At 42.7% G+C, this 15,281-nt stretch overlaps 1 protein-coding gene across 5 annotated transcripts in view; it reads right to left on the bottom strand.

Moving 5' to 3' along the window:
• Nucleotides 1-299: 299 nt before the first annotated feature.
• The window catches only part of KLHL30 (kelch like family member 30), a 36,726-nt gene continuing 21,744 nt past the window's right edge, over nucleotides 300-15,281 (bottom strand). For all 5 annotated transcript variants that reach the window (XM_056564652.1, XM_056564651.1, XM_056564654.1 and 2 more), the window contains 4 exons: nucleotides 9,370-9,525; nucleotides 9,062-9,250; nucleotides 7,679-7,824; nucleotides 300-1,653 (listed from right to left, as the gene is read on the bottom strand). In XM_056564652.1, coding sequence (XP_056420627.1) covers nucleotides 1,396-1,653; nucleotides 7,679-7,824; nucleotides 9,062-9,250; nucleotides 9,370-9,525 — 749 coding nt within the window. In that variant the 3' untranslated portion in view covers nucleotides 300-1,395. The remainder of the gene's footprint in view (nucleotides 1,654-7,678; nucleotides 7,825-9,061; nucleotides 9,251-9,369; nucleotides 9,526-15,281) is intronic.

Below are 15,281 nucleotides of genomic sequence, written 5' to 3'. Positions count from 1 at the left end.
CGAGATAGGCGGTCGGGATAGGAGGACGGGATAGGAGGTCAGGACAGGAGGTCGGGATATGAGGTTGGGATATGACAACAATATATGAGGACGGGATATGAAGTCAAAAGCTTACTCTGTTGATTTTCCTCCACAACAAGGATTAGGAAGGAAAAACCGGGCAACCTTCTCAACATAACCAAACTTAAGCCTAGCTTCTATTCTCATACTTTCCAGTAAGTTCAACAATTTCATTTAGTATGCAATTATACTGAAGGAAATTATAATATACAGAAAAAGCAGAGACACAAAATAAAACTTTTAATTGCAATATACATGAGAATCATAAATTCTGATTTGCATTTTTTCACTCTCTAAAAGCTTGAATTATAGGCTATTGACACCGTTGAAAAGCATTTTTTATTCTTGATTTATACTTATTAATTTTTTTGTGAAAACATTTTTTCTACATAGGTCTTTATTAAAAATGTTGCTTACTTTTGCTTCTACAGTCTCTGCAGCTTGCTATGTCTGCTCTATTTACTCTATATACTCCTATACAGCCTATATGATACTCCTCTGCAGACTGCTTTGTATGCTATGTATTCTGACCTTTGCTGTTTTCTGTAATTACTCTTCTGCAGACCATATCTGTACTGCAACACTCTCACCGGTACCAACTTGGCCTGTTTGACTCTATGTTTGTATGTACATGTTCTGATTTTACATTTTACTTTTGTATGTGCATTCCTTGTCTGTCTTTGTGCTGTGCTGCTGTAAGTTAACCTTTTTGTCCCCTGACATCTGTGTTTTTTTTATTACCTTGACTTTGTTACGCCCAGCACTTTAGTAGCGTAGGGACTGACACCATGGTTGGGGACACCCAATTAAGGAGGTGGGTGCCCCAAATGGCAGGGACAGAGGTCTTGGTGAGCTGAGGGCTTCACTTATCTCTACCCGACATGACACTAACACTGAGAAGCAAAAAAAAAAAAAAACTGTCAAATATCTCATTTTCCTCTGAGTAGCAGCTAAATAGTATGACATTTTTCATGAAGACTATTAAGAAAGTTGACTGCAAAGGTGTCCATAGCCTTTAATAAAAGCTATACACACCAATGTGTGCTATATACTTTATACTAAAATTATAAAAGTGAAAATATATATATAAAAAAATCTATATATTAATGTGGATGAAGCTTCAATCCGTAAAAATGGAATTCACCTGGCAATATCCACCAGATTATAGGACAGATTTCTGAAACACAACAGCAACATAACAAAACAGCAAGCTTGGAAGCGCATGGCTATTGTTAGATACAGTTTTCTGTCAGGACGCAATAGCCATTTCAGAGCCTTGCTTGTATAAATATCTTTGTACTTGTGTTGGTTGCTTTGAATTTGGGTAATTTTGAATCAAACTTCCATCTGTGTTTGTCCTTTGAACACAGTTGCCCATCTGGAGGTGTCCATAAAGATGGCAGATGTACCGTGGTACATCCACCGGCTTGGCAAAGCACCTTCTCGAGACCACGCATCTGAATTGCTATCATATGATTCCATCACCACACTGTACTCTCGAGCCATGCCATGCCAATGACCACCTGTCACATAGATCCTAGAACCAACAGAGGTCATGCCTCCATTCTCATGAAGAGTATGCAAAAGCTGCACCTAAAGAGGAAAACAGAAGATAACACTGACAACCATACTGGTCACACAGCAATTTTTGGAATAACACATTTTTAAGTTTTGAAAGGGAATTTCCAGCACTTCAGAACTCATGTGAACGCAGACTTCTTTATTGTAAATCTTCAAGGTACATAGGACATGACATACAGTGACGCATTTCAGTTTGTTGGCCAAGCCTTAGCCATACAAGGTATATCAAAAGACATGAATCCTAAAATAGGGGAAGGTAGCTGATGTCACCAGGTGGAAACAAGCCCAGTCACTGCAAGGAACGCCCCATCAGGTGAACACAATGCACAATATAAATTGACATACAACTGACAAATATAAAAATCCTGATCCGTATAGTAAAACATACTATTCTTATATTGTTATTAAAACCTATCCATACAAAAAGACTTATGTATACATGTTGTTACAAATGTATCAAAGATAGTTAAAATAAGTCCATGAGAGAATGAGGCCCGATGCATCAGCGTGTAGTCAAGACATAAATACAATCAGGATATGGAAAAACAGTAAAAAAGCTATTAACCTGCACCTACACACGATACATCATATACATGATGTACATAAGTCTTTTTGTATGGATAGGCTTTAATAACAATACAAGAATAGTATGTTTTACTATACGGATCAGGATTTTTATATTTGTCAGTTGTATGTCAATTTATATTGTGCATTGTGTTCACCTGATGAGGGAGTTCCTTGCAGTGACATCAGCTTCCTTCCCCTATTTTAGGATTCATGTCTTTCTGTATACCTTGTATACCTAAGGTTTGGCCAACAAGCCGAAACGGGTCACTGTATGCCATGTCCTAGGTACCTTGAAGATTTACAATTAAGAAGTCTGCGTTCGCATGAGTTGTGAAGTGCTGGAAATTTCCTTTCTGTTCTACGTTTTGAAGAGGTAAATCCACACCTGTCCGTGCACCTAGGGGACTTGGGGAGGAGCTGGTTTGCTTTGCATTGTTACGTTTTGTTATTCTCTTTGTTTAGTTTTTTCTTTTCATACACAATAGCATTGTTAACCAGGTTTTTGCATACAGCAAAACTAAGTGGATGGAAACAGTGAAATGGAGACAAAAATGGGGTGTGAACACAGGGACGTGCACACATAGGGGTAAAAGGGGTCTGGAGCCTCTGCCCTTTTCCTCACCTGCCCCTCTAGTGCCCTCACAAAAGGAGCTACAGACTCAGGGTGACAGGTGAAGTAAAAAGGATCCGTTGCTGGGGAGTTGTATGTGGTTTACTGGAGGGTGCTGTGCCCTCCCTGCAGCAAGGGGGCGCCACTCACCCTGTCATTATCTGCCATTTCTCTGCTTCTCTCCACACGGAGGAGACAGGAGCAGAGGAGGCAGAGAGAAGCCCCGCCCACAGCATGTCCGGCCACCAACTCCAGCCTGTGCAGCCCTTACTGTAAGTAACTGTAAATATATGTGACTGATTGTATGTCAGTGTGTGTATATGTATATATGTGAGTGATTGTATGTCAGTGTGTGTGTATGTATATATGTGTGTGTGTATATAGGTGTGTGTGTGTGTGTATCTCTGTGTATGTGCAGAGAGGGATAGCTGGGGCCTTACTGTAAGTAACTGTAAATATTGTATGTCAGTGTGTGTGTATGTATATATATGTGTATGTATGTGTGTATGTATATGTATGTGTATGTATGTATGTGTGTGTATGTATGTATATATGTGTGTATGTATGTATGTATGTATGTGTGTATGTATGTGTGTGTATGTATGTATATATGTGTGTATGTATGTATGTGTGTGTGTATATATGTATGTGTGTGTGTGTATGTATGTGTGTATATATGTATGTGTGTGTATGTATACATATGTGTGTGTGTGTGTCTCTATGTATATGCCTATATATGTGAGCAAGTGAATCTTTGTATGTGTGTATGTATATATGTGTGTGTGTATGTATGTGTGTATGTATATATGTATGTATGTATGTGTATATGTATGTATGTATGTGTGTATGTATGTATGTATGTGTATGTATGTGTGTATGTATATATGTGTGTATGTATGTGTATGTATGTGTATATGTGTGTATGTATGTATGTATGTATGTGTGTATGTATGTGTATGTATGTGTGTATGTATGTGTGTGTGTGTATGTATGTGTGTATGTATGTGTGTGTATATATATATATATATATATATATATATATATATATATGAGCAAGTGAATCTCTGTATGTGTATATATCTGTGAGTGATTGTATGTGTGTACCTGTATGTATGATGTGCTTATTGGCTATATCTGTTAGTTTTATATTCCATGTTATATGTGTGTCTGTGTATTTATGTTTCTTAATGTATATTTGTACCTGTATGTATGGTTCAGTGTCTCTTTGTATGTGTGTATATTACCTATGTACTGTATGTGTGTATATTATATTATCTATGTACTGTATGTGTGTATATTACCAAAGTACTGTATGTGTGTATATGACCTATGTACTGTATGTGTGTATATTACCTATGTACTGTATGTGTGTATATTACCTATGTAATGTATGTGCCTTTATGTTATGTGCTTGTATGTATTGTATGAAGCACATTATTATGGAATTATTGGAGGAATGTAAGCACAGTATATAGAGAATTTATGGAAGCACAGTATATATTTCATTATATTGGAACATTATATTTTTATGTATGCTGGCACTGTGTATAGATCCTTCACATGTGCCTATTTTTGCTGTAGATTTTGCTTCTCATTGACAATGGGAAGAGAAATCTGCTAAAGCAAATCTGCAGCAGAAAATACGCACGTGTGAACGCAGCCTTAGTGGTGGCACAGAATAGTTAAATAATAGTGGCACAGTATATATCTCATTAATGGTTGCACAGTATATAGGGACTTAATAGATGAATGGTGGCACAGTATATAGGGAATTAATAGATGAATGGTGGCACAGTATATAGGGACTTAATAGATGAATGGTGGCACAGTATATAGGGAATTAATAGATGAATGGTGGCACAGTATATAGGGACTTAATAGATGAATGGTGGCACAGTATATAGGGAATTAATAGATGAATGGTGGCACAGTATATAGTTCATTAATGGTGGCACAGTATATAGTTCATTAATGGTGGCACAGTATATACCGTATATACTCGAGTATAAGCCGACCCGAGTATAAGCCGAGGCCCCTAATTTCAACCCAAAATCCCAGGAAAAGTTATTGACTCGAGTATAAGCCTAGGGTGGGAAATACATCATCCCCCCTGTCATCATCCAGACCTCCGTCATTAACATCCTCATCATCATCACCGCCTGTCATCATCCAGACCCTCATCATCATCACCTGTCATCATCCCCCCCCTTCATCATCCCCCTGTCATCATCCCCTTGTAATCATATCACACACACCCCTTCATCATCCCCTTGTCATCATCCCCACCCCCTTCATCATCCCCTTGTAATCATATCACACCCCCCCCTTCATCATCCCCTTGTCATCATCCCCACCCCCCTCCATCATCCTCTTGTCATCATCCCACCCCCCCCTTCATCATCCTCTTATCATCCGCCCTCAGTGGTCTTCAACCTGCGGACCTCCAGAGGTTTCAAAACTACAACTCCCAGCAAGCCCGGGCAGCCATCGGCTGTCCGGGCTTGCTGGGAGTTGTAGTTTTGAAACCTCCGGAGGTCCGCAGGTTGAAGACCACTGCTGCCTTCGACATCATCTAGCCCCCTCTCAACCCCTTTAGTTCTGTACAGTACTCACCTCCGCTCGGCGCTGGTCCGGTGCTGCAGGACTGTCCGGTGAGGAGGTCGTCCGGTGGGATAGTGGTTCCGGGCTGCTTTCTTCACCGGGGGCGCCTCTTCTCCGCGCTTCGGGCCCAGAATAGAGGCGTTGCCTTGACGATGACGCAGAAGTACGTTGGTAATGAACGTACCTCTGCGTCGTTGTCAAGGCAACGTGACTATTCTGGGGCCGGGCCCGAAGCGCTTAGAAGAGGCCTCCCCAGTGAAGATGGCAGCCCGGAACCACTATCCCACCGGACGACCTCCTCACCGGACAGTCCTGCAGCACCGGACCAGCGCCGAGCGGAGGTGAGTACTGTACAGAACTAAAGGGGGTGAGAGGGGGCTGGATGATGTCTAAGGCCGCAGTGGTCTTCAACCTGCGGACCTCCGGAGGTTTTAAAACTACAACTCCCAGCAAGCCCGGACAGCCGATGGCTGCCCGGGCTTGCTGGGAGTTGTAGTTTTGAAACCTCTGGAGGTCCGCAGGTTGAAGACCACTGCGGGTGGAGAGTTCACTCAAGTATAAGCCGAGGGGGGTTTTTCAGCACGAAAAATCGTGCTGAAAAACTCGGCTTATATTCGAGTATATACGGTAGTTCATTCATGGTGGCGCAGTATATAGGGAATTAATAGATGAATGGTGGCACAGTATATAGTTCATTCATGGTGGCACAGTATATAGGGAATTAATAGATGAATGGTGGCACAGTATATAGTTCATTAATGGTGGCACAGTATATAGGGAATTAATAGATGAATGGTGGCACAGTATATAGGGAATTAATAGATGAATGGTGGCACAGTATATAGGGAATTAATAGATGAATGGTGGCACAGTATATAGGGAATAAAGGGGGTACGGTCTATAATTAAAGGGAAACTGACAGACTGTTTACTCGCAGTAAACCCAATACACTAGGTTACAGTGGATGTATACAAAAATTGGTCTTCCCGCTTTCTAGGTATTGCCCCACATTGCTAGTATGCGAAGTCAGTCTTATGCGCAATGGAGGCGGAGCTTCCCTGCCTCCATCCTGTATGCTGTGCTATGCCCGGCCGTCTTTCTATATTTATCATTCTTTTTTTTGCCAACTCTTGTATATTGTAGACTGTAAGTATATATTAGTGTGGTGTCCATCTCTTCAGTGTAAGAACCAGAGCTGTGTGGAGATTCCTGCATATGGTGGGTGCTGGGTTATTGGGGATGGGTGATGGGTGATGGGTGCTGGGTGATTGGGGATGGGTGATGGGTGCTGGGTGATTGGTGATGGGTGCTGGGTGATTGGTGCTGGGTGATTGGTGCTGGGTGATTGGTGATGGGTGCCCGGTGATTGGTGATAGGTGCTGGGTGATTGGTGCTGGGTGATGGGGGATGGGTGCTGGGTGATTGGTGATGGGTGCTGGGTGATTGGTGCTGGGTGATGGGGGATGGGTGATTGGGGATGGGTGCTGGGTGATGGGTGCTGGGTTCTGTCATATAGAGCTCAGGTGGGGGCATATAGGAAGAGATTTATTAAAACCTTTGCAGAGGAAAAGCCTTCTGCAAAACGATCTGATTGGTTGCTATGGGTGACTGCACCGCTCTTTCTCTGCACAGGTTTTGTATAAATCTCCTCTATAATACAGTATATTATAGGGCAGCTGTCACATGTTTTCTGTAAATAAGACTGACAGCACAGCCAAAGTGTATATACACATGGCAGACCTTCATAGAAACTGTTCTTGACTCGATTTTACAAAAACACCAACTTTTATGGGCATAGGAATGTCGAGGAGGCCCGGCGGGAGTCCACTGTGTCCCTGGACCGCAGCACATCTGCCCATTAAGTCTGGCAGACGTTTTTAAAATTATGAAAAGTGCCCTCTTTTTTTACTTGAGCCCCTGCCCTCCAAAATGTCTGTGCACGTCCCTGTGTGAACATATACCTTATGATGGAGCTGCCTATGTTTCACATGGAAAGTTATGTCCAGTAGGAAAGACTGAGACTTATCTTTTGTAAATCCACTCATGGTTTTGACTTCATAAACAGCATACATTGTATTAAAAATAACTACAGTAATTCCATTGATTTGATACAATATGATGGCTGCTTTTTCATAGTTTAATAAAACACATTGCAAGATTTAAATAAATGAAAAAAATTTTTTTTATATTTTTTATACCTAATTTACTGCCATTCTTTAGTAAGTAAGTTGCTTCAATAAAACCATGAACCTTGCTTACCTTTTTCCAGAGATTAACTTCTGGGAGATACATGTAAACTTTTTTTGTGTTATCTGCAATGAGATACACAGCTCCTCCCAGGGCACAGCATCGAGGTGAGGACAGGTACTTTGGGATGAACGGAGAGGCAATGACACACCAGCTGTCTATAGGCCAGAAGAAACATAATCATTATATACTTAGGCATAATGGGATCATCTTTGGGTTTTGGAAAAATAATTGAAAGGTATCAGATTTGGTGCACTATTGACCTTAAACCTGTGGTGTACATAGAAGTGAAGGTCCATAATTTGGTGTCTGGCTTTGCTATCCATGATAAAAGGGTCTAGTGTTTGTTCTCCCTATGACCGCTTTCCATGACCCTATAGCTGCCATATAGTTTTCCACTATGGTATGTACACTTTTAAATAATTAAAACATTTGGCCTAACTGACGCCTTGATGTTTAGGGGCACAGGATTTTCTTATTACTGGGATAATACACCTTAGGCTAAACTTGGCAGTACGCACCACCCCGGTGGGTTTGGCCAACTGTCTAAGGTGTATGTTTGCTTCCTGACTGTCCACCAACAGATGACGGTGAAGAGAAGGATAGGGCATGATAGATTTTCACAACTGACTGACCATAAGCCAGTGCCAGAGCTGTCTGGCCGCAGCTTACTTCTAATCATAGACAACACATGAACGTTGGACCATGCCAATTTGCCAAGTGTTCCTGTGTATGAGGAGAAACAACTGTTGATCAAATAAATGTTCAGCCAACAGTTATTGGACATGTATGGGAACCTTTCTGCAAGTACATGTATGGGCAGCTTTCATCAAGTACATGTATGGGCACCTTTCATCAAGTACATGTATGGGCACCTTTCTGCAAGTACATGTATGGGTACCTTTCTGCAAGTACATGTATGAGCACCTTTCTGTAAGTACATGTATGGGAAGCTTTCATCAAGTACATGTATGGGCAGCTTTCTGTAAGTACATGTATGGGCAGCTTTCATCAAGTACATGTATGGGCAGCTTTCATCAAGTACATGTATGGGAACCTTTCATCAAGTACATGTATGAGCACCTTTCTGTAAGTACATGTATGAGCACCTTTCTGCAAGTACATGTATGAGCACCTTCATCAAGAACATGCATGGGCACCTTTCTGCAAGTATATGTATGAGCACCTTTCTGCAAGTACATGTATGAGCACCTTCATCAAGAACATGCATGGGCACCTTTCTGCAAGTATATGTATGAGCACCTTTCTGCAAGTACATGTATGAGCACCTTTCTGCAAGTACATGTATGAGCACCTTTCTGCAAGTAAATTCTGGTAATTTCTATGATATAGTACACCACCCGAAGAACATTAAGGGAAGGCCAAGCTTGATACCTGTAGATGGATTATAGCATTGAAGTGTCAGTGCATTGTACTTAATGGCACAGGATCCAACCAGGTACAGCTTTCCACCACATCCAACAGCAGTAAAATTGCTGACATACTTCTGCGCTGGGCTTACTGATGACCATGTCCCACTATAAGGGTCATAACACTCTACTTCCACTGCATCCTGTAAGGTTCCTATAAAAGGAAGAGGGATAAGGAAACTTTAAAGTCATTAGTGGATATTAAGGGTATAGGATTTCTACTAGAAATTAATATGTATAAAAATTTAGGCGGGTTTTATTGTAATAACCAACCTCCAATTACATATATTTCTCCATTCAGAGAAGCACTGGCATGATTGGTCCGTGGATTTATCATAGGTGACAATAGTTTCCAGATTCCCTCATTCAGTACAAAGCGCCATCCCTGACGTGTAGACCAAGAATCATCTCGAGAGCCACGAGAGCCTCCTACAGGGAAAATTATTCAAGAGAAAGTTATACTGAAGTACTGTACCTAAATCTATTACATCCCAAGAGAATAAGTATATATAACAATATGATGATAATATTAAATTAATATTAGAATTGAACATGCTCGAATCCTTCCCTCACTGACATCTGTCTTCGGGGGAGAGTTGGGAGGCCACTATATCCATATGATGGTTTTAAAAATCTGCAGGTTCAGCTGATACATATCTAATGTGTATGACCAACTTTAACAGTCAAACCATAAAGCTTTTATTGAGACAGAAATATTGCTTCAAACAACGTAACAAAAATGGTCCGTGGACCAATAAAACATAACACGAAGGTTAGTGATACATACAAGGAATATAGGCACAAGTCGGCTTCCCCCTGAAATATGAGTGAGAATTAGGACGGCAAGGTACAATCACAGGCTGACACCCAAACGGAGTTCCCGAGTAGCTGTAATCAATAAAGTGATAAGCAGTGCGGCATATCAGGGCTATATGTAGAGGACAGCCAGGGGTCCCATACTGTGTGAAAGTTTTCCACCATATCATCACGAATTGCAGACAGTTTTTCGCAAATCATTATTTGGTTTATTCTAGAGATTACAGTCCCAATATGAAGACTCGATTGTTTCCACTGTGAGGCTATGTGGATTCTGGCAGCCATCAGGATGTGCTGAGCAAGTCTAAACGGCTTATAGCGCATCCTGTGTGGCCGGGAGCCTAGGAGGCAGAAGGCAGGCGTCCTCAGAACTCGACTAGGTAGAATAGAATCAAGAAGGTCAAGTACCCGTGTCCAAAAGGTTGAAACCACAGGACAGGACCACCAAGTGTGATAAAATGTACCTAACATACCACATGACCGAAAACAAAGAGGTGATACAGTGGGATAAATAGAATGCAACCAGACAGGGACTAAATATGTCCTATGAAGAACCTTCAAGGCTGTTTCCATCAAGGACTACCTCGGCTCAGCGCAGTACAGCCATCCCGCCACTGGGACGGGCAAAGAACCATGTGAAGATCAGATTCCCAGGCCAACATGTACTTCAATTTTGTATCAGAAGGAGGTGCATAACAAAGACAGTAAGCCTGGGAGGTGAGGTGTATACAAAGCGCGTGCTTCAAAGAAAGTGGTGCGAACAGTGCACCTGAGTGCGGAGAAAGGAGAATACCTGGTAAGCTCGAAAGAGTTCAGCATGAGGGGCAGAGCGAGATAAGATAAAGGACGTGAGAGAAGGAAGAGTATGGGAGACCAAGAAATCATAGAGCTTAGTGAGTTTGGCCGAACTCCACCAAGTGAAGCTCGATGGGTTCAGACCTGGAGGAAAGAGAGGGTTAGAGAGAATAGGCAGCAGCAGAGAGACAGGAGATTGAATGCAGAACTTAAAGCGAACCTGACGCCAGAGAAACAGCGAATATAGGGCTACAAGGGCTGAAGAGGGCAAAAGTGTAGAAACAGGACAGGAAGACTAAATGAATGCTGTGTACGAGTACGGGGCAAGCATGGAATTTTCTAGAAAGACCCATTTAGGAGCTCCCAGGGAGACATGAACCAGGGCTAATTGTGCAATGTGGGCCGCGTAATAGTACTTTAAAAGGTTAGGGACAAACAGGCCACCCACTCTTTTATGGTAGTACATCACCGTTCTAGCAATACGTGTTTTTTTATAAGCCCAGATATAAGCAAATATATCCTTCTGTAGTCCAAGCAAATCAGATTTGACGACAGGTATCGGGAGCGAGCGGAAAAGGTATAATAAGCGGGGCAATATGACCATCTTAATTACTGTGACTCTGCCCATCCAAGACAAATAGGGGTAATTCCACTTCGCCAGGTCCGCTCGAACCGAGCGGTAAAGGGGTACATAGTTACAGGCATATAAGGAGCGTAGATAGGAAGAAAGGGTGATACCAAGATAAGAGAGGCCCCCGGGAGGAATTTTTAAAGCCGAATTTAAGAGAAATTAGATGTTGCAAAGGGAGCGGGACATTACAGTAGAGAATTTCAGATTTATTCACATTAACAGTCAAACCTGAGCAGGTCAAAAAGTCATCCAAAACAGAGAAAAGATTTGGCAAAGATGTCAGTGGCTCCATCAGTGTTAAGAGAAGATCATCCGCAAACAGATTAACCTTATACTCAGAGTATAGTACAGTAAGACCCTGAATATTGGGATTTTGGCGGATCATGGCCGCCAGAGTCTCCATCACCAATGCAAAAAGCGCCAGAGAGAGAGGGCAGCCCTAGCGGGTCCCCCTCCTAATCCGCAGGGACTGGGGGGGCTGTGGAGGGCAATTTCAGGAAAGCTGGTGGGGGAGAAGATAAGTGATGAAGGATTTGGACAAAGGGACCTGAAAACCCAAATTTTGAAAGCACCGCAAACAAATATTGCCACGAGACACAATCAAATGCTTTTTCTATATCCAACGATAAAATCGAGAGGGGTATCAAAGAAGCATTCGCTCACTGGATTAAGTTAAGAACTTTCCTAATATTGTCAGGTGCCTGGCGGCCAGGTACGAAACCAACCTGGTCCAGATCGATCAAGGTAGGCAAGTATCTGTTCAAGCGGGCAGCCAAAATAGAGTCAATATTTTGGAATCTACATTTAAGAGAGATATGGGGCGATAGTTGGTCATCTGGAGGGGATCCTTGTGGGGCTTGGGGAGAACAGTTATGAGGGCATCTAGGAATTCAGGAGGGAGAGGGTCAGGTGCTATCAAGGAGTTAAAGAGCAAAACTAAATGGGGGATAAGCAGTGGGGCAAGTTTTTTGTAATACGCAGCTGTAAGCCCATCAGGGCCAGGGGACTTTCCAAATTTAAGTTTAGATATAGCCGCTGAGACCATCTCGGGGGAAAAGGGGGCATTCAAGGTCTCTCTGGCGTCAGGGGAAAGTTGAGGAAGAGGTATTGGCGAGAGAAAGGCAGTAAGTGAAGACGAGAAAGAGGAAGGGCATTGAGGTTCGGTGTAAAGAGTTGAATAGTAAGAGAGGAAAGCCATATAAATCTTATCAGGATGTGAAGAACGTACACCAGGGCGCAGCTGGAGGCTATGTACTCTATTAATAGATTATGTCTTTTTTAGCATGGCTGCTAGGAGGCGATCGGGCTTATTAGCAAATTTATAGTAAGTCGCCTTAGTCCAGCGAAGGGCTCTCTCCACTACCGTGGATTGGAGTGCGTCCAACTGGGCCCTGGTGTCCTGAAGTTGGCGAAAGATATACGGAGAGGGATCCTGCTGGTGTGCATATGTCAATCTGAGCAATTTAGCCTCTAATGCCCGTTGTGTACCTGTCCTATCACGTTTAATCCCAGTAGCTAAAGAAATTATTCGACCCCTGATGAAAGATTTGTGAGCCAGCCAAACCCAATGAGAAGGAGAGGCAGGCTGCACATTAACTGTGAAGTAGGTGCTAAGGTCCTCTTCTAGTTGCCTCTGCACTCTAGGCATAGTCAGCAATGACTCATTAAGGCGCCATCTGAACGGGAAGGAAAGGGGATTCATAAAATTGAAGGCCACCAGAACCATATCATGGTCAGACCATGCAGCGGGGATATGGCGAGCATATAGTAATTGAGGTAAGATACGTGTATTGGACAGAACCCAGTCTATCCTAGTGTAATGATGGTGGGCAGGAGAATAATATGAATATCCCCTCATAGACCCATTATGCTCCCGCCAAACATCCACCAGGGAGTTCTCGGTGAATAGGGAAGTAAGTAGTCTCTGTTGCGTACCTGACCTACGAAATGGGGCAGTATTTGAACGATCCAGCTTACCATTGTAAACCATATTGAAGTTGCTGGCCCAAATCAAGATATCGAAAGTCAGGGACGCAACCACATCACAAATAACCTGAAAAAAGACCAATGGAGAGTCAGTAGGAGCATAAGAAACAATAAAACACAAAACTTGGTCATACAAGTTCCCCAACAATATCAAATATCTGCCCTCCGGGTCCACCCGGAGGACATACAAAAACGGGTATAAGATTTATGGAAAAAACAAGGGCAGGAGTCTCTAACAAAATGCGTTTCTTGTAAACAAATGGCGTCAGGATGGAATCGTGTGTAGTCCCTTAATGCCTTACTGCATTTATGTGGGGAATTAAAGCCCCGTACATTATGTGAAAGTACCTTACTCATCACTAAGGGACAATAGAGGGCTAGGAAGAAAAGGAAGAAAAGGGGGAGCCCAAAGCTCAACAAAGTGCCAGTATACCTAAATGACAGAACATAAAAAATAATAATAACCTTAACAAAACATAAAAACATGACCAGTGTCTTAGGAAAGACAATCCATGGAGCCCCATGGACTGTCCTACTTCCCGAACACAAAAGTATGGGAGTGGAGTCGCAGTAACCTGAACCAGAGACAGCCCAGCAAAACAGTATAATGCAAGGTGGCACAGGTGGAGGAATAGATAGAGAGTGGAGGGGGAGGGGGGGGGGAGAAAAGAGGGGAAGGAGAGGAGAGGGCCAGCGGAGGGGAAAAACAGGAGACAGGGAAAAAGAAGCGAAAGAGGGGATGAAAGGTAGAACGAAGGGAGGAGAGAAGGATGCAAGAGGAAACGAGAGGGGGTGAGGAAGGGGTAAGACGGGAATAGGAAAGAAGGGAAAAGGAGAGGAAGAGGACAAGATAGGGAGGGAAAGCAGAAGGGTGTGGAAAAGGGGGAAAAAGGAAAGAAAAGGGAGGGAAGGGAGAAGAACTGGAGGGAAGGGAAGAGAAAGACATAGCAAATGCATTAGGGAAAGAGCGAGACAACCACTGGGCTGCCAAAAAACGTCCCTGACCACATGCGGAGTAACATGGGGCAGTCAATATAACAGAATGGCAGCCCAGCATCCCAAGGTGGAGGGTGAGGCTGAGGGCAATAGTATACCAGAAAGCGTCCCGAGTCTGGAATCTCGCAGCCTCCAATAATGTCTATCGCAGGAGTGGGGGTCACCCACAACAATGGGGATATATCAAGCTAGGCTCTTACCAGGATAGCGTCCCGACAGTGAATACAACAAACCACCCCCCTGCCTTTATTTTTATTATTTGTTAGTTTTCTACCTAGTGTTGCTCACGAATATTCGCAGTGAATATCGTATATTCACGAATTCGCAAATATTACGAATTTCGCGCTAAAAATTCGCTATTACGAAGATTCGTCTTTTTTTCAAACTGTTTTAAAACTGAGCACATTGTAGGGATCTCCTTCGACTGATAAATGCAATGCTTGTATCATTAAAGACCCAGGGATGAGACTGTGTGGCGAAAGGTTTATGCATGCGAATATTCTTTGAAATTCCGCCCTACTTATGCCTGTGAGCCAATGAGAGTTCTGCAAGCACAGTTGTCAGAGCTTAGCAACGTCCCTAGCAACCAATAGAAACTTGCTGGCACGACCAGTATATAACATCACTCCCCACCAGCATTCCTTTGCAGATTCACATGGTGGTTTAGAGAGGAGAGTGTTTCTGTGCTTTTGCTTGCGTCCTTTGTGCTTTGTATCCTGGGACAACCAATTGCTTTTTTAAAAGCAGAAGAGAACCCAATTGTTTTTTTTTTTTTTTTAAACAGTAGAAGCACCACAGATAACACAGTGATAACTCTCTGAGTACAGATAATGTAGTAGATGTGACCTGCAGTCCTATGTAACACCACAGATAACACAGTGATAACTTTCTGAGTACAGATAATGTAGTAGATGTGACCTGCGGTCCTATGTAACACCACAGATAACACAGTGATCACTCT

This window comes from Hyla sarda, chromosome 3 (assembly GCF_029499605.1).
Source record: "Hyla sarda isolate aHylSar1 chromosome 3, aHylSar1.hap1, whole genome shotgun sequence".
Taxonomy (NCBI): Eukaryota; Metazoa; Chordata; class Amphibia; order Anura; family Hylidae; genus Hyla; species Hyla sarda.
This window is presented reverse-complemented; position numbering and strand designations above follow the sequence as displayed.